Here is a 19,205-nt window from a genome sequence, read left to right as displayed (position 1 = left end):
GGAACACGTAGCTTTATGTAAACAGGAACTTCACATTACTTTTACACAAGGTACTAGTCATGAGGAGTACTGCACTGCCTGTGAAATCAGTTTTACAATGTCTTCTGTAGCTCAGGAGGAGTTTTGTCAAGTCTCAGAAAATAACCCCTGATGATGTCATAAGGGTTACTTCAGCTTGGGCTTGGAGGCATATTGGAAATTAAGAGATGTGGGTATTTACCAGACATGGATGAAAACGTGGTATTGGTTGTAAGTGGAAATATATTCTCATTAATATATAATATAATCACATTAGAGAAGCTGAAAACAGTGTATAATATTATCATTTTTGAGGATAAATGACTAATTCCGCAATTCTCAATCGATTATAAGAGTTGTTCATTTTCTGTCAGTTGACTATTATATAAATTGAATAATCGTTCCAGCTCTATCTAGTGTTGGAAACAAATTCACATTATTGAAGTTGTTTCCAAACTTAAGTTGAAATAAATTGATGAATTGATGTTGTGAGGAGTTAATTACTTTTCTTTTGAGTATTAAGCCATTTATTTTTCATACCGCCTGTTCTCTTAAGACTAGGCACGACTTTCAGCGTGAGCCGATCGCCGTGCTGTTCAGACTACACGACTTGTCGTCTTGTGACAAAGAGTCTGGAAGTCGTCGTGGCGATCAAACTAAGTGACTGATCGGCGAAAGGGATTCATACACTACACGAGCTGACAGCGTCTGTATCAACAGACGGCTGGTCTCCAAACCACGTTTTGTCAAGAAAACACACGGCAAATGTGAAACGGGAAATGACGCGAACCCACACAAGAAACAGCTGTTTGTTATAAAGATAGCAGGTAGCAGGGATCCTCTGAGCTACAGAGAGAGTTGGAGGTGAGGAAAACGTGTTTTGCAGTGAAAAAGTAGCTGCCTGCTCTCATAGGCTGGATGTGGATGTCGATTCGGCCGACTCCTCCACATATTTGGCGTGCTAGATATCTGGCTGGCGTCTGTGATGTGTCAGCGATGCGTCGGAGAGCCGTTTTGATGCGTCGTAGTTCACACATAACGACTGGCGAGCTCTAATCGATCGCTGATTTACCCCTGAACACAGCCTGACGGTCGCCGAGCTCAGTGACCAGCAAATCGGGCTAAAAATGATGTAGTTTGAACTAGTCTTTAAGGTCCACATGGTATGGGGGTCGGTGGTTGATCCCAGCATGCATTGGGCGGGAGGCGATTTATTACTTTAACACATATGAACAAACATATGATCACTCATTCACCCTTACTAGCAATTTAAAGTGTATGTCTTCAGACTCTGTAGTCATATCTATAGACCATTTTTACAGTAGACATTTGTCATAGCAGGAAAAACACACGTGAAACTAATTTCGTACATGGCTCAGTTCCATCAAGTGTCCTAATGTTATTAATCACACCTGTGCTTGTCCTACTGTGACATGTCAAAATGCTTACTTTAGCTTTTCAGGCTTAAGGCAGCCAGCTTTCCTGACATCTTCAAGTTTGTAACACTGTTTTGCCATATCTGATGTTAATGACCCAGTTTAACTGCAAAAGTTAAGTGAATTCATGTAGCTAAATGCCATTGAGCTGATGTCACTGTGCTGCCTGTAGAAGAGGGAAGCATTTGGTCATTGTTCCAGTCTGCGGCATTGTCGAGGCCTCCTGACATTTACCTTTACAGATGTGCCTGTTTGGTTAAATGGCTGTGACACATGGGGGGCCTGTTTATAGGCAGGATGGTTTAAAGAGAAAATGGGAAAGCCTGATGACAGAGACAACATAGGAGTTTGTGCAGCTGTTTTACCGTGATGGATCTATTATCCAGCCATTACAAGATAAATGATCGATCCTTCCCATCCCCCCTGTGCACCTTCTGCAAAAATTGAAATGAGAACAGAAAGGGGGGGGGTACTATGATTAGGGGCTAGGTGAGATACCCATTAATTTAAGAGAAAAGGGGGGAGGGGGGGAGTGAGAGAGCAGGAGAGGAGCGAGCAAGCGAGCGAAGGAGGATAGGCCGACCCCACGCCGGGCCATCAATCAAAAAGGCGCATGTTGTCTCTGGCGTGATGACCCAGCACTCTCTGCCTCTCTGGCACCCTAATTAGAATTCATAGCAAAATAGATGCAAGGAAACGGTTTGGGCCCTTCATAATTTTATAGGAAATTTATTGTTATTAGAAGAACCATTTGCTTAGTGTGATTTTTCCATTACCGGCTTGTCACGCAGGGTAGATAATATGGTCGGGGTGGAGGAGGAGGGGAGAGGAGGTGTATGAACTCCATAGATTGGGGTGTCAGTTTTGTTGATGGCGCATGTAGTTTACCTTGGAGCTGTGTCTAATGGGGGGAAGTTGGTTAGAGAATGCACAAAGCCTGCAGGAGCCACATGCTCAGAAACAGTGCTGCCTGTAATAGCCTTAGAGACCGGAGAGGCCAAGGGAGAACACCAGGGGAGAGTGAGAAGATGCACAGCAATACAGGCTGAAATTATATATTCTAATAGACTGCTTTGGGTAGTTTTATGCACAGTAGAATATGTTCTAGCTGAAATATTCTACAAGAAATCCGTGCTGTGTTTCAAGCCGCTGTGAAACTACTACTCGAATGTCATGATTTCGTCAGTCTCTGTGAACAGCTCACATTGGTACTACTTCCTACGCGCCTCTTTAAAAACAGTTGAAATTGTGTTTTGTGGATTATCCAGAGGAAGTGTGATTTATAGATGGAAAGAAGTCCATATTGTGCCTTTAATTAATTATGGAATTTGTAATAGTAACAGTTTTTGCGCTTGAGTTGCTTTCTCTCAGATGAAACCACATATTAACAGAAAGTTTATTTTCCAAAGAAATTTCCCCCTGTTTTCTCCCTACACCATCTATCCCTGCTAGTGCTAAATCAAAAAGATAAAGAAGATTCATTCGATGCAACGTTAGAATAGTATGATATTCTTATTTTGTAATCTTCCAGATTATTAGGACAACTAGCTAAAGCTAGTCCAGTATGATACTGTCATGAAACAAATCCTCCCTTCATGATGTTTATAATGTTCAGTTATTTGCAATACTCTGAAAGGGGTTTATTTACCATCATATTTTTATTTAAATAAAAAAAATGGAGTGGACAAAATAATAGAAACACCAATACGATTCAACAGCACCACAAACTGCAGCCCCCAGTGAACACAAAGTTGAATCAATTCCTCTCTAATCTAAAACCGTTTCAACAAAAATCTGAACATTATAACCTACATGCAGGGAGGATTTATGCAGGACTGCTGTAGTAGAGTGCATCCTTTTGGATTAGGAGTGCCTAACAAACTGGCAGTTGAGTGTATATTATATATGATTGGCGTTGAGCTAGTTTTATCATGTAATTACCCTTGCTCGATCCACCTGCAAGTGTCATTGGCTGAATGTACAGAGAATTTCTGTGTGGGTCATTCAATAAGTATCACTTCATACATCAGCGTTATACCTTTAAAATGTAGTTTTCTTGATCCTCTTGTAATCCTTTCATTAATGTCAGTGTCAGAAAGGCCACTCGGATTTAAGGTCCAGATTTCTTAGAGAACATACAGACAGCAGCATGCACATTCACATTTCATACACACACACACACACGTTCACACACACTCACACATAATCAATGCAGGCTCATGACAATGCTGATGGGTAAATGCACCGGGTTCCCACAGAGCCACCAGGGGCCAGAAGGCTTTAATTGGGAAGACCAGATTCTGCTCCCTTTCTCTTCTTCTTCACCCTCGCCTGCCCATGATAATGCTGTTTGCATATTAATACACCACCATGTCACTCACACTGTCTCTCAGTCAGTCAGCGAGCCAGCAGGCAGTTGGGTGGTGGCACGGTGGGGTTGGGTGCGGGCGTGCAACAGCCAAATGGGTTTTTACCTCGTAGCAATAAAACATAGTTGATTATTGGCTCTCTCAGCTGCTGCTTCCTCCTTGTCCTCTTTTCTCCGTGAATTGAACATTAAATGAGTTTTGTACCTGAGGAAAAAAAATATATAATTTACGGGAAAAATGAGAAATGCTCTCATTGATGGAGTCCTTTCACAGGGTTGTATAAAATGAGTAATTTAAAAGTTAAAGTGCAAACATTTTCCTTCTAATTATCAACTAACTACTTAGAGGCTGAACTGTGTGCGTTGTAATCAAAGTAGTAAATTGGCAATGTGTGGTTTTTTTTTTTTTGGTTTTTTTTTTACCAGGGTCATATCTGTTAGCAAGTCTTTTATTTATCTAGGGTCTTTATATTACAGCTTTTTAAAGAGATAAAGTATTTGTTCAATCTGTCAAACAAAACTTCCATTTACTCAAATGTTAATATTGTAGAGAAATACATATTAAAAAGAATCAGCATTTCCCTCATGAGTTGTTTTTTCTGTGTCTTTCTACTTACCTTCATTCTTTTCTGTAGCTGGTGGCCGGCAGCGTGGTGATGGCTTTTGAGGAAGTGTGTCCAGATCGCATTGACCTGATCCATAAGAACTACAGAAAGCTGTGCAACCTGTTGGTGGATGTGGAGGAGTGGGGCCAGGTGGTTATCATCTCCATGCTGACCCGCTATGCCAGGACGCAGTTCACCAGTCCCTGGAAGGAGGTGAGGACTAAAACGGAAGGGGATCCATAAAATGACAATTCAACATAGACTTTCTAAGGATATTTGGTAGTAAGATTACATGGTAGCTAGTTCATGGTCATTTTAACTACTTAGTTAGTAGCTAGAATTGCGAGACAGATCATGTTCTGTAAAAATGTTCTGCAGAGGACAAAACACATCAAATGTAAAAGCTTTACACTTACCTTTTGGATAAGAATCCGGGATATGCTCTCTCTGTATGAATCTTGTTGTGATATCTGATATTAAAGGAAAAATCTGGTGATACTTTATAATTTTCTTTTAATAAACAAATCTTATTAAAATACCATAACTTGATCTGCATTTTGGAGCTGAAAAACTGTTCCCACTCACAAGTACTGTTTGTTTATTCAAAGGCTGATATCCCTCTGTGCCATAGAGCTCCATTGTTTTTCTTAAAACTATTAAAAACACATCAGCGAGTCTCACTGTGGCACTGAGGGACATGTTCCTTCATCGTCATGAACACACACACTGTAGTTAATGTTGCCTCAGTCCCGCATACACCATCCTGCTGCTGTAAATACTCAGTACCCACTGCTAGAAATAGTGCTTGACGAATACAGTATTTACTTCTGTTAGTAATAGTAATATTTGGTAAAGACTACAGTGCCCTACATCTTCAGCAGGAACAGATGGGCTTGGTGTTGAAAGGCAGAAATAGTTTCGGGAAGTCAAAAAGTTTTGCATTGTTTGTCTTTTATATAATAAAATATAATTCTAGAAATGTATAAATTGAAATACAAAATGAGCAAGCCAAAATGTAATATTTGGGCTAAACTCTTTATTTATGAAACACATTTCATTGTGTTTTTTAATTACTTTTATACGTTGGAGCCATTTCGCAATATTTGATTTCTGGTGAAATGTGTAATGCCTCCTTTTTATAAGAGAAGTCTATAAGAGAAGTTAGGAGAGTAAACGAATCTTGAGGCATTAAAAACATTGTGTCATTGTGTTATTGTGTAATTGATATACTACCAATATAAAATATTTAACAACGCAGTTTACCAGTTAATTTACTCAACCCACTGGGACCAGTTATCCAGTTTAGTTCAAGAAAAAAACCTTAAAAATGTAAGTTCATAATAAGCCTTTGTCAGGTTAATGTTTAAGGGGGATAGTTTAATGCATTAGTGTGATGTTCTGTGTTTGTGTTTCAGGGCGCCATGTTTGATGAGAATAATGAGAAAACGTTTTATGACTCTGACTCAGAGGAGAAAAAAGGCCGGACGGAGGTCAAGCCCTACATCATGGATCCAGATCACAGACTGCTGCTCAGGAACACCAAACCTCTACTGCAGAGCAGGAACACTGCTGTGAGTTAGCTGCACACTTAAACCTGGACATGATGTACAGCTATATTCAAGCCATTAGGAGCAGAATCAGCATCTGAAATGAAGATGATTGGCGTGGCCTCTGCTTGTAGCTACACAACAAGTGCTGCTGTAGCCCTGTATGGACACACACTCCCCAGCAGTAATGCATTTCAAGATACCTCTTCTTCCACAAGTACACACATATCTGGACACACAACACAAAGACACAAGAATAAACACACACACATACCTGCCGTAGTGTACTCCCAACGACTGGAGGGGAAAAAAACAAGATAAAAAACATAGTGAGTGCAAATCTCCATCACCCAGGAGGTCTCAAGGTCTCTGTCGCTGTGTAGCAGCGGGAGGAAAAATGCTCCCAAATGAAAGTGTTGATTAAAATGTGACATGCTGTGTCTTTACTCGCGACGACACAGTGACATCCTCCATCTTCATAGATGCCTGAACCCTTTCATCCTGCCTGCAACGATGGACACACGTCCGCCTACTATTAAAGCTCCGCTGAAAAATTACCGTTACAGAGTCGTGTCATGAGTGCCTTTGTGGAACACTAAGAAATGCTTGTGGAAGAAATGTTATTTCATCTTGTGTACACAGATGGTAAAATACTGTAGGTGGTGTAATAATGATAATAGTAATAAGCACTTAAAAGATACAAAGTGCTTATCAGGACGTTGACAAAACATGAAATCAAGGAAAAGTAAAATATAGAGTGTAAAACGTGGGTGCTCGGTCCTAACCCGTTCACAACTGTATTTGGCATCACACTTGAAGCAAACATACCATACCATTGCAAAGGCTTCTGGCTTCCACAACTTTATTGGCCTGATGTCTCACCTATTTAAAGTGGAAACATGTTTCACCCCTCTACTAACGATAGATGGATTAAAGAGGTTCTACAGTGTAAAGAGAAAATTAGATTTTCCCATAAAGGCTCCTTGAAAACCTTTAACAAGACATGGTTTGGGTCGTAGGTGGGGCTGTGGACACTACTAGTTTGGTTGATGGGTTTGGTTTTTATGCGGGTAAAACTCACAGCAGGATCTGCGCACATGTACAGTTTGTTTTGTATATTTATAAAATGAAACAAACAAGAAATGCGGTAAAGAGATTTGAAACAAAAAGTGGTTGAACATTAAAACAGGTGAGAGGTATTCAAATGCACAGATATTTAAATCTATTTAATTTCTAACTGTGGTTTGTTTTAGGTGGTGATGTCTGTCGCGCAGCTCTATTGGCATTTGGCCCCTAAGCATGAAGTCAACATCGTCACCAAGTCACTGGTTCGACTATTAAGAAGCCACAGGTAATGTCTCTGTTTGCCTCCTCCTAAGCAACACTTAACGTCTTCCTTCATCACTGAGTTTAATGTAACTCTGCGTCCATGCTGGCGATAAAACAAGTTGTTTTCTTTCTGTTTTACACAGAGAGGTGCAGTACATTGTGCTTCAGAATATAGCCACAATGTCCATTCAGAGGAAGGTAAGTCAGCTTGTGAAAGCCGAACAACAATGATGGTGCCTCTCATTGGTGTAGGCTGTCTAATAACATGAAGTATCTCCAAACAGGGGATGTTTGAGCCCTTCATGAAGAGTTTCTATGTCAGATCTACAGATGCAACACATATCAAAACACTGAAGGTAACTACCGGCTCATGATGTGCATACTGTACCACAACATGGGCTCAGATAAGGATCAGTAAGATTTTGAGCTTGTAAAATGATAATTTCACACCGTGTGGTTGAATATTATTCCTTTTTAAAGCCATGAAAAATGGCTGCAGCAGAAATTCAAGTTTACGGTAAAAGATACCATATTATTCCACATATGCTAGTGTTTATGCTCTTTTCTACAACTACAAATGTTTTCTACACATTTACAAACTTGAATTTCTCCTGCAGTTTTGCCACAGCTTTTATAAGGGTGATTTACTGCACAACCAGAGTCTTTGAAATCCTTTCTGAACACCATTTCCCTAGCTCAAAATCTTTTTACTTAATTACTTGAGCCCATACTTCAGCCAACGTTTCGCCTTTTGATTTTTGTAGTTGGAGATCCTGACCAACCTGGCCAATGAAGCCAACATCTCCACTATTCTGCGGGAATTTCAGGTTTGTGTTTTTTATTGATTACCAGCTATTTGCATCAACATTGGATAGTGCCTGCTTTGAGATTTTGTGGATTACACCTTCTGGGGACTTGTATACAGTTTCTTCTCTTCACTGTCTTTGTCCTCGGTCTTGTCTTTTTTCAGACCTACGTGAAGAGCCAGGACAAGACGTTTGCGGCGGCCACCATTCAGGCCATCGGCCGGTGTGCCACCAACATCTCTGAGGTGACAGACACTTGTCTCAACGGTCTGGTGCTGCTGCTTTCCAACAGAGACGGTAAAACACCTTAATTGATTATAGATATCGGCATCAGCCTTTTGCCACAGGGTTTTTCTTCTTCAGTGTATTAAGGTGCTGTGAGTTTCCTGTTTGGTGTCTTTTGGGAGAATTTGCTGTTTTGTCTTTGCAGAGACGGTGGTGGCCGAGAGTGTGGTGGTGATCAAGAAGTTGCTTCAGACTCAGCCCACCCAGCACAGTGAGATCATCAAACACATGGCTAAGCTCTTCGACAACATCACTGTATGATTCATCATTGTATTCTTCGTACTGTTGATCCATTTAAGTTAAGACGGGATCAAATTAGTGTCGTAAAATGCGTGCGTCAATATTTATGCTAGCACTCTGAGTAACTGCTGCTCTTTCTCTATGATTTGTCACGTAAACTTGCAGGTCCCCATGGCTCGAGCCAGCATCCTGTGGCTAATGGGAGAGTACTGTGAAAGGGTGCCAAAAATTGCACCTGATGTACTCCGTAAGACTGCAAAGACTTTCACAGCAGAGGAGGACATTGTGAAGCTGCAGATAGTTAACCTAGCAGCCAAACTCTACCTGACCAACTCCAAGCAGGTACAAAATAAAGCAGCAAGCCAAAAGAAATTTATCAGATTCCTGTTATCTTAACGTAAGTTTTTTTTTCTACAAGACACAGCTTTGTCTTGCAGAGGAACCGAACACTTCTGCAACTCAAAGCTAAATGCTCGGTTTAAATATAGAGCTGTGAATGAGACAGCTTTAACGTAATGAAGCATCTCCTAGTGCAGCTTGGTGTCTACAGGCCTATTCCGTTAGATGGGGTGATTTTGGCCTCTGAGCTGGGTTTATGAGCCCAGACGCTTCCCCTCCAAACGAGCACATCATTACACCTCTCGTAATGTGTCGGGAGGATAGAGAAGGAGAGAGGGAGAGACGAAGACAATGCAGAAAAGGCTTTGTTTATAATGCTGCCTTCATGACAGCACTGATTTTAGTTTTTATGCCTGCCTAAATAATCAATGTCAGTTCAAGTGCTGTTTCTCCTGGTTTTGCCTTTTACTTATCCAGGTTATAATAAGAACCAAGCATTTCAAAGAAAGAAAGTGTGGGAATGACCCAGAGACAAGGGGTGGGGGGTGGGGGGGGGTGGTGTCTGATGTTTAGTCATTAAGGGGCGGTCATGAATGGCTATACTTGCTCAGTTCAGTTGGTTGCACATTGAAGTGTATGGATATATTCCAGTTTTATAAAGGAAATACCGTCATTCTCTTTCTTAGATGAGAAGATCACATATTTGCCCTAAGTACAGAGCTTGAGCCAGGAGGCAGTTAGCTTAGCATAAACAGTGGAAAATGGACAGGCTGGCTCCATCCAAAGTTTCAAAATACACCTACTGACACCTCTAAAGCTCTGTGATTGTCAAATTATATCTTTTTAGATTAATCCAAACAAGAAAGAGTTGTAATGATCTTCTCTCTGCAAGACAGCAATGGCATTTTCCTTGTCCTCTGCAAAAACTGTTTCCTAATGATTCACAGTCTTTACCCAAAAAAGTGTTGGCTGCTGTCTTATGTCATCTCATAATCCAACCCCCCTCCCCGGCCTTAGACCAAGCTGCTGACCCAGTACATCCTGAACCTCGGCAAATACGACCAGAACTATGATATCAGAGACCGAACACGCTTCATAAGACAGCTGATAGTGCCCAGTGAGAAGAGCGGTGCCCTCAACAAGTACGCTCGACGCATCCTACTGGCCCCCAAACCAGCCCCAGTGCTAGAGTCTGCCTTCAAAGGTACTTCATGCATTTCTCATATCAACTTCTTATTCTTATTTTTAGACACATTAAATCCTCTAAATTGGTTGAAAGTTTAAGATTAAATACAATTCCTCTCTGGTAATTCATCTATTTCACATTCAGCGGCTCTATTTCAAGTGTTATGCAAAGATGATTCAGGCAGTGGTTTTATTATTCTGGTGTGTCTGTCTCTCTGAAGGGCAGTTAGGTCAGACCCCTTTACCTTGGACTAATGACATGGGTAAAATAATTGAGCTAATGCTAACCTTTTTCAGACGCTCGGAGTGAAAAAAAAATCTGCCTCATTTAGCTGTCTCTTTTCTCTCTCTCTCTGTTCTTGACAAAAGGGACAGAAAGTGCCTCCTACAACATTAAAATTCAGAGGCAGTGTGCACCTACTGGATGTTTATGGAAAGCGTTAACCACCCCTGTCATTCTTAATATTCACCCAAGTCTTTTCTCTCTTTTTGTTTGCAAAGCACTGTTTTTAGAGCATACCTCCCAATGCACAGACATTGATTACCTTCCTTGTGAGAGAAAACGGTGAATGTGTGTATGTGTACACACAAATACAGAAAGCTGATATTGAAAGCGCGTGCCTAGGTCTTATATTAAAGGTCTGTCTGAGTTTACAGTGACATTTTGCCACTGGCTCCCTAATTAAGGACCCAGTGAGGTGACTTTGAACCATCCTCTATCTGACATACCCTAATTTCTCCACCACTCATTAAAGTAAAATGACCGCCTCCTTGCTTTTTGCCACTCATCTTTGCAACCCAGTACTTTTTTTGTTTGACTTTGTTCTACTTTTCAGATCGAGATCGTTTCCAACTGGGCACTCTCTCCCACAGCCTCAATACTAAAACAACTGGATACCAGGAGCTCTCAGACTGGCCAGATGTTGCTCCTGACCAATCCGTGAGGAACGTGGAGGTCATTGAGCCAGTAAGAAGTCCACCTTCCTGACACGCTCCTTTATGAAAGTTATACTTCATAAATGCCTGTCATGGTTTATTGAACGGCAGTAAGTAGTTGATTAGTCGATTGCAGAAAAAATAACCTGCAACTATTTTTATAATCATTTAAATAATTCAAAATTTCACTGGATCCAACTTCTCAAATGAAAACATTTTCTGGTTTTCTGACATTTTATCAACCAAAGAATGAATTGATCAATAGGGAAAATCATCAGTAGACTAATTGATAATAAAAATAATTGTTAGTTGCACCTGTAGTGGTTTAAAATCATGTTAAAGTGCACTATTTAAAAAAAATATTTTATGAAGTCTGATCTCCCACTGTACACTGATATATGGTGGTTGAAAAAGACATTTACCGGCCTCCAACATCGTCTGATGTCCAGCTTTGTTTTGTGGGATATGTCAGTTTGTGTTGGAGAAATTAACATGCGTTCCTTTGTTCAATTCAGCTCACAGACAAGAACTTTTTGGCCCTTGTTAGACGTTAAAGAACAGAAATTACAAAAATAAGGTTTTTCATTAAGGAAGGTTATTGATTATTCAGTTTTTTTTTTCTCTGAGCTCAAGCATTGTTACTTTGTGGCAGCTCATGGGGGATCCTAATAAAACAATAAACAACAACAATGTCGTTTTAAATATAATGTAGATTTAATAGAAGGGAGATCTAGTTGGAGAATGCCAAAAACCTGATTAAAAGAACTATCCTTCCATCCATAGCTAGACCCACGTATCACTTTTGAGGGGCCCAGCTGACACTGGGCGAGAATTGGGAGAGAACATTGAGTGAATTGATAATAGTTTTAGTTAATTGACTAATTCCACTGCATGTTATTAAAGTGATTGAGAGGTATATAGTGTGCATACCCACTATATCCAGCTCTTCACAGACTGCTAATAACAAGATACTCTTTATTTTGTCTGAAAAGTATAAGTAAGTATATTTTTCATGACAAGGCAGTTGTGGAATGATTTATTTTCTTTCCATTGTGCACCTACACAGCAAAAACTATTTCATAATGTCTCAAATATAACTTAGCTCATCTGTTTAGGTGAAAGAATGGGCACCGATAGTTGGGAAGGCCAAGAAACCCAAATCAGATAAGTTCTACTCGGATGATGAAGAGGAGAAAGAAGAGGAAGGGTCTGAAAGCAGTGGCAGCGAAGACAGCAGTAGCAGTAGCAGCAGCAGCAGCAGTGGTGAAGGTTTGTTTCTATTTTTGTCAAATAAGTTTTATCACAGTGACAAGATGTTGAAATGTTGTATTGAAATTATAATCCCTAAGATTTCAATCCTGGTTAACGGCAAGTGTGATTTAAAGGTTCGGTGTGTAATATTTAGGAGAATCTGTTGACAGAAATGTTATATATATATGTGTGTGTGTGTGTGTGTGTGTGTGTGTGTGTGTGTGTGTGTATATATATGTGTATATATATGTGTGTATATATATGTGTATATATATATATGTGTATATATATATATGTGTATATATATGTTTTCAGTGGTGACCTTACATAATGAACTGTTTCTTTTTTATTAACTTAGAATGAGCTATTTCCATCTACATACACTGCTGGTCCCCTTACATCGATGTTGCCTTGTTGCGCCGCCATGTTTATGCAGTAGCCCAAACGGTCAAGCTGCTCTACGTTGAATACGTGCGGAAAACAAGTAGTGTTAGTAGTAATTGTCTTGGTTTGTTCAAAGTAAGAAGAGAAGTGAAATTTGGACACATTTCAGAGGACATAAATAAGTATACAGAACAGTACAGAAATATATAAGAAGACACAAATAATAAAAACTTTGCCAAGGGTAGTCTATATTCTATAAAGATATTAAAAGAGGACCATATGTTGACAGTTCACATCCTTTTTGTTGTTAGATTTAGAAATTAAATTGATATAATGCACAAAAGGTACAAAGTTAGTTTTTTTTTTTTTTTTTACTGCTGAATTTACAGTTGCCATTAGAATTAAGACATTTATTATACTTATTTCGTGCGAGGAGCAAGTGAATGCACACAGAGCTGTTTGTTGCAATTCACAACCCTCACCACTAGATGCCACTAAAACTTACACACGGGACCTTTAACACTATAGGTCTCTGAATTTTTAGCAGCTACTTTGATCAGAAACACAACAGAAGAGAGAATCTGTTTTCAGTGCAGCCAAAAAAATTCATTGTTTTAATAGAAGAAGATGCCAGTTAATAATTTTCCTTTTTCTTTCATGTCATTTGCAACCCTGATCTGATTTTATGCTGTGCTAGTAGTTTTCCACACAGAAGCAAAGCACAAAAGGTGTTTGTTACCTTTCTGAGGATTTAGAGGCTTTTATTGTGAAACAGCAGCAGTAGGAAATGTTGGAGACTGTAGGTGATTTAACAGTAAACAGTGAGATAAAATTCCAAACTGTAACACTGGATCAAATGCATTCCTCATTTTCGTCTGTAAAATGCCGTTAATCATAAACAGGGTTTGATCTCATGAACTTTAATTTACCGGGCTTATGTTTGATCCGTTTGTTGTGTGTATGTCTGTACAGAGTCGGGCAGTGAGAGCGAGGAGGAAAGCAGTGAAGAGTCAGAAAACACCTCCAGTGATGGAAAGAGATCCAGTGGATCTGAAAAGAGCTCCAGCGAATCTGAATCGGAACAAAAAAAGAAGAAAAAGACGAAGAAGGCACCGCAGAAGAAAAGCAAGCCAACAGCTGCTGACAGGTAGAGTAAAATCTCTCCCGCCTGTGAGACTCTGAGAGCATAATTTTTCTTCCCTGTGAATTTGCTGTGTCCAGATGTTACCTGTTTCTTTCTCGCTTAGCTAATTAGACAGGTGTGTGTTTGTGAGATACACTGGAGTCGTAGTCAACAACAAATGTGATCAGTGCTTTGCTGCATCAATAAGCTCAAACCCCCATCTGTTCACAACTTCTTATTTTTTTTCAGTTTTTATCCTCTATATGACAACCCACCTGCTGGCATGATACTTCCTTCTGTTCAGTTTGATCTTTTTTTCCCTAAACCCACAAAAAATTTTGATTCTTAAATAGCTGGATTTTTATATCTTTGCATCGACGACAAAGGTGTTCTTGAGTCATTTGTAATGCATGAAAAGTTGAAACACGCTGAAATGGTTGTGAAACTGAAAATTAGATGCATGCTCCCCCAAATGGGGGGAAAAGATTTGGTTTATTCCAACATGTTTTGGCTTATGTCTTCATTATGCCTTAGTAGAGCCTGAACAAAACTCCAAGTTTTAGCCTTTGCAGCAATTTGTAATTGTTTTCTGGGGTTTGATTATCTGACAAATGATTTGTGTTAAGTGGCAGTGAATGCAGCGCTGTTTAGCAACTCATTGGAAGTTCCAAATGAAGAAATTTCAAACCATTGCATGCACACAGTGTGACTGTGCTTAAGCTAAGAGACAATAATTCAAAAGAATACATTAATAATAATAATGGAGAAAAGCTCAGATCCAAACAAGGTGTGTAAAAAAACACGCACATCTACAGTATATCTTGACCATGTACTGATTTTTAAATGAACTATGTTTAGTGTACTATGTGGCCACTATTATGCTGTGTGTGGGTGGAGCGCCTATGTCTGGTGGTCTAGTTATTTACAAAATATTTGTTGTTAACTTGGTAGTTTATCTTCAGATAAGGCTGAATGGGGCAGAAAGTTTAATGCCTTGTATGCAGCTGTGTCCTCTTCACTCACTTCTGTGACCTTGCTGTTATTTTTACCCTGTGTCTACAACATCCTTGGTTCACTCTGCAGAGACGGCCGAGACACAAGTACTTGTCTCTTACTTTATACTTTGATGAACGAATGGACCAAACCTCTATTTGTCCAGTTTGAAGACACTTTAAACATAATTCCTTAGCAGTTATTAAAGAAACAGTGTTAGTCTGTCTAAATGGCAGTGGTGGAATGTTTCTCCAATACTGTACTTAAGTGCAAGCTTCTTGTGCTTTACTTAAAGATTTCCATTTTACGCTACTTCTGCTTCTACTATATTGTACTATATTGTACCCCTAACCAATGTGCATGCAAGAACTGCCAAGTAGCACATCTCGATAGGTAGCATATATCGACAGCAACACCGGTACTCCGGTCGCTCTGTGACCGAGACAGAGCAATGTCTGCAGCAGCTGAAGCAGTAAGACAGAAGAAAACAGGGAGAAGATAAGGAAGGTTTGTGTGTGTGTGTGGCTCAGTGCCATTTAACATTAGCTGTATCTGTGCCTTTTTGTTGTTCAACTTTTCACAGAGCCGACGTGCTTGTCAGTCACTTTTCGTCAACCGACCAATCACAGCCTGGATGAGGCAGGACATTAAAAAATGTTTGATGTGCTTCAGTAAATCATTAAATGTTGACCGATATGACTATTGACAAGTTAGTACTTAGCATTAACAAATTAGAGACCAATGTAGAGCATTTTGCTTGCACAAGGATTAAATTTAAAAAAAAAACACACAGAAATGAAACGACTACAACTGGTTTTAATACTCAACAAGTGGTAAAAAGTATACTATTATATGAAATTCTAATTAAAGCACTACATAATATATTTTTGTTATACTAACAGTAAACTATATCTAGTACTAGTTAACTAATCATTATACTCTTTATATAATACACTCATGCACAGTTCCTCCTCCAGGTTGTGAATAAAGACAGATAGACAGATGTACATTGAGCCGGTGCCAGTGTGCCAATATTTGCTGCTTTTAGCCGCCGCCTCCGTAGAGCAACACGCTCCCCTTGTTCTGTTTTACATCTGTTTTACTTGTCATTGTTATAAATATTGTTTCTTGTTTAACTTTAAGTTTAGAAATACACATTTCAAAATATCTTGTGACTTGTGAAAATCACTTTTGCTCCAAATCGTACAGCTCTAAGTATAATGTATCTTAAATTGGCTGCACACTGACAAACTATTACATTAAAATGCTCTTACATATAATAATATAACGCCTGTCTGCATGGTGAGTACATTTACTTTTGTTACTTTAAGTACATTTTCCTGATAATACCTATCTACCTTTACTTAACATTTCAACACAAGTCAAGATTTTATCTTCTAATGGAGTATTTTTAGATAATAAGACACTTATCTAAGACAATAAACAGATAATAAAAATATATAATATTTTTACAATATTTCTACTTATTATGCGAGTATCACCGCTGCCCATAGGTGTGGTTGCAGCCTGTCTCAAGATAACACCAATAGTGCATCACAAATTAGTATTGTATAGATAATCAACAAAACTATTAAAAGAGTAATATACATTGGGAATTTGGGAATCAAATATGAAAAAATAAAATCTTAGACAAAATAGAATGGGGTACATTTTGAAAATAGACTCTAATAATCTGTTTGAATGAGAGTTATTTAGACTCTAGACTTTGCAACAAAGAAGAGAGTTTAACAGGACCAGATTACAGTGTTGTAAGTCCTTTTCAGAAGATGGAAACCACCAAACAACCAAAGCTTAGTCAACAGATTCTGGGCCCAAATGCTTGCACTTCACCAAATGTAGACAAAAGTCATGTTTTCAGAACATAACCTCACACCAGCTTTCTTGAAGGAGGAAACAGTGTCATCTGTGAGACACACACACACACACACACCTGTTGTGCTGTGTATACACCTTCTCGATCACTTCTCTCTGTAACACACAGAGACACATCAGGCTGGCAGAGCTGCTAGAATATCGTTAGTATGAGTTCCATTAACAAGCTAATCAAGGAGAATTTTCCTCCAGTAGCGTAACCCACATTTACATGGCTAATGGATAATGACTTTTGATTGGTCATTTAGCAGCCTGGTGTTACCAATGAATGAGATTTGAGTCATTACTACTGAATATGCTCACGTACTCTCTCTTACACAGTGGCAAATTTCACTCTACTTCATTTGCCCACAGACACACAAACTCGCACCGAATGTACCTGATTTCGCTGTGTGACAGGCCGCCGGCTGACCCTGTTCTCTCCATTAGAGAGTATAATTAGAGCAACTCACCCCAGTGCTCAAACACACAAAAACACGCACACACACACATACACACAGTAATTAGAGCAGCTCACCCCAGTGCTTCCACAACAAACACAGCATAATGCCCTCATTATGGCCCAGTCATTTCAGGCAGGGCCTAATCAAGCCCACAGTGATTTATATCACTTTTTCCTGTTCGCAGCAAATGAAATCTGTAGGCCAAATTAATACTGGCTTTTCATCATCGCCCAAGTTAAAAAGCCAGTTACCATCACAATTCCCCTCATTAATTTAATGGCTGAAAATCCCAGGCAGGCGGAGTAAACACTCATTATCAGGACAAATTGAAGAGGGACAGAGCAAGTGAAAGAGAGAGGAGAAAGATGGAAAAAGTCTTTTTGAGTGAACGCAACATTGAATTAACTTCACAAACAAAAACAGATTGATCGCTGTTGCTCTGACCGGGCCAAGTTTAAGCTTTTCAGTTTGGATGGAGAAGAACAAAAACACATTGGCTGGTGGTTTCAAGACCATTTGTTGAAATGATACACAGGGAAGAGTTTTATGGAAATGTTGTGGTAAAAGCATGTTAACGTTTCACAAAGTAAATGGGCAGTTCTGTTATTTCATAGATGTATTGTTTTGCTTGTATTGATACTATACGTGAGGCAATTTCTGCTGTTCATGTTTCAGTGACTCAGATGAAAACGGCAATGGACCTGTAGCCCAAGCTAGCAGCTCGTCAGCTGAAAGCTCCTCTGGCTCGGAGACAGACTCTGAGGACGACACTGACTCAGACTCCCTCACAGCACAGAAGAAGAAGAGTGATATGAAGTCTAAACCCAAGGTAACATTATGATTTCGTTGGGTTTTTTGGACCTGGGATGAACAAATGTTTGAATTGAGCAGCAGAACAAAGTCTAACTTTGAGAATGCTCAACAATGTGAGCTACTATGCACAACTCTTGCCTGGTACACCGCGCTTTATTGTATTATTCTTACCTTCATTTAGGATGGTGTCTAATGTTGTTGTTTCGAGTCTATTAATCAGTCATGTGACCTACACATATTTGAATTTATTAAAAGATAGCTTCTTGAGATCCATCGTCTCATTTTCAAGAGGGTCCTAGTTAATGAAAACAGTCTTAACACATGTATCATCAGATTGTCTATCTTGTGCATTTTGATTTTTTTCCGGATGCCATCTAAAATTTTACAAACAAACAAACTATTTTTAAAAATTAGAGTCTTGGTGGAGGTATACATCTACACCAAGGCCTGCTTTATCTCTGAGCACTTTCAATTTATTTTATTTTACTGTATTTGTTTTAATGCCTTGATTAGACAGCCCCAAGAGAGTGGAGCATAATAATGCTAAAATACATGTTATAATCATAAATGCTAGACAAGTAAAGTGAACGTTAAAAATAGACATCTGGCAGTTTATATAGATATTCTTAGCCATGGAAATACACTGCAAGCAATTCTGGTGTATTATCTGGTTCTACATACAACAGATGTTGATTTGGAGCTTTTATCAAACATTTAATAGTACTTGCCTAAATTCTCTAGAGGGAGAAAAACATGCATTTGTCATGCTGTAATATATAGTTTTTAGCTCAGTTTCAATCATAATAAAATAGTCATCCATGATCTGAGTTATTCCACAATATATCATGTTTAAATATGAGGACAAACACCATGTTCTCCCAGGGAGTTGCTGTTCCCCAGGTACATGAAATCACAGTTTATATAGTGGGATATAATTTTGCTCCTTTGTAATCGGCTTTGCTTTTTCTCTTCAAGTCTTTCATCTGTCCCCTTTTCAACCCTCGCCATCTTTTTCTCACCTGTTATGCTCCTCACATTATTTCACCCTCCCTTCCCTTTTCTGCACTGTGAAATTCTCATATCGTACCGTTTGTCATTTGGACATGGCCTATGAATTATGCATCTTTCTCTCCCTCTCCTTGTACTCATCTCTCTCTCTCTCTCTCCCCCCCCCCCGCTCTTCCAGACCCCTGTATTTGCTAACAAGGTTT

General features: G+C 39.3%; 1 protein-coding gene across 2 annotated transcripts in view; it reads left to right on the top strand.

Annotated features, from left to right (window-relative positions):
• The window catches only part of ap3b1a (adaptor related protein complex 3 subunit beta 1a), a 60,861-nt gene that overhangs the window by 15,363 nt on the left and 26,293 nt on the right, over positions 1–19,205 (top strand). For both annotated transcript variants that reach the window (XM_046066133.1, XM_046066132.1), the window contains exons 7-20: positions 4,458–4,640; positions 5,843–5,998; positions 7,228–7,325; positions 7,447–7,501; positions 7,588–7,659; positions 8,068–8,130; positions 8,274–8,406; positions 8,540–8,649; positions 8,800–8,976; positions 9,991–10,177; positions 10,995–11,125; positions 12,210–12,363; positions 13,702–13,876; positions 17,857–18,010. In XM_046066133.1, coding sequence (XP_045922089.1) covers positions 4,458–4,640; positions 5,843–5,998; positions 7,228–7,325; positions 7,447–7,501; positions 7,588–7,659; positions 8,068–8,130; positions 8,274–8,406; positions 8,540–8,649; positions 8,800–8,976; positions 9,991–10,177; positions 10,995–11,125; positions 12,210–12,363; positions 13,702–13,876; positions 17,857–18,010 — 1,848 coding nt within the window. The remainder of the gene's footprint in view (positions 1–4,457; positions 4,641–5,842; positions 5,999–7,227; positions 7,326–7,446; positions 7,502–7,587; positions 7,660–8,067; positions 8,131–8,273; positions 8,407–8,539; positions 8,650–8,799; positions 8,977–9,990; positions 10,178–10,994; positions 11,126–12,209; positions 12,364–13,701; positions 13,877–17,856; positions 18,011–19,205) is intronic.

Source organism: Micropterus dolomieu, linkage group LG13 (assembly GCF_021292245.1).
Source record: "Micropterus dolomieu isolate WLL.071019.BEF.003 ecotype Adirondacks linkage group LG13, ASM2129224v1, whole genome shotgun sequence".
Lineage (NCBI taxonomy): Eukaryota > Metazoa > Chordata > Actinopteri > Centrarchiformes > Centrarchidae > Micropterus > Micropterus dolomieu.
Note: the sequence above shows the minus strand (reverse complement) of the source record. Positions and strands in the feature narration are given on the sequence as shown.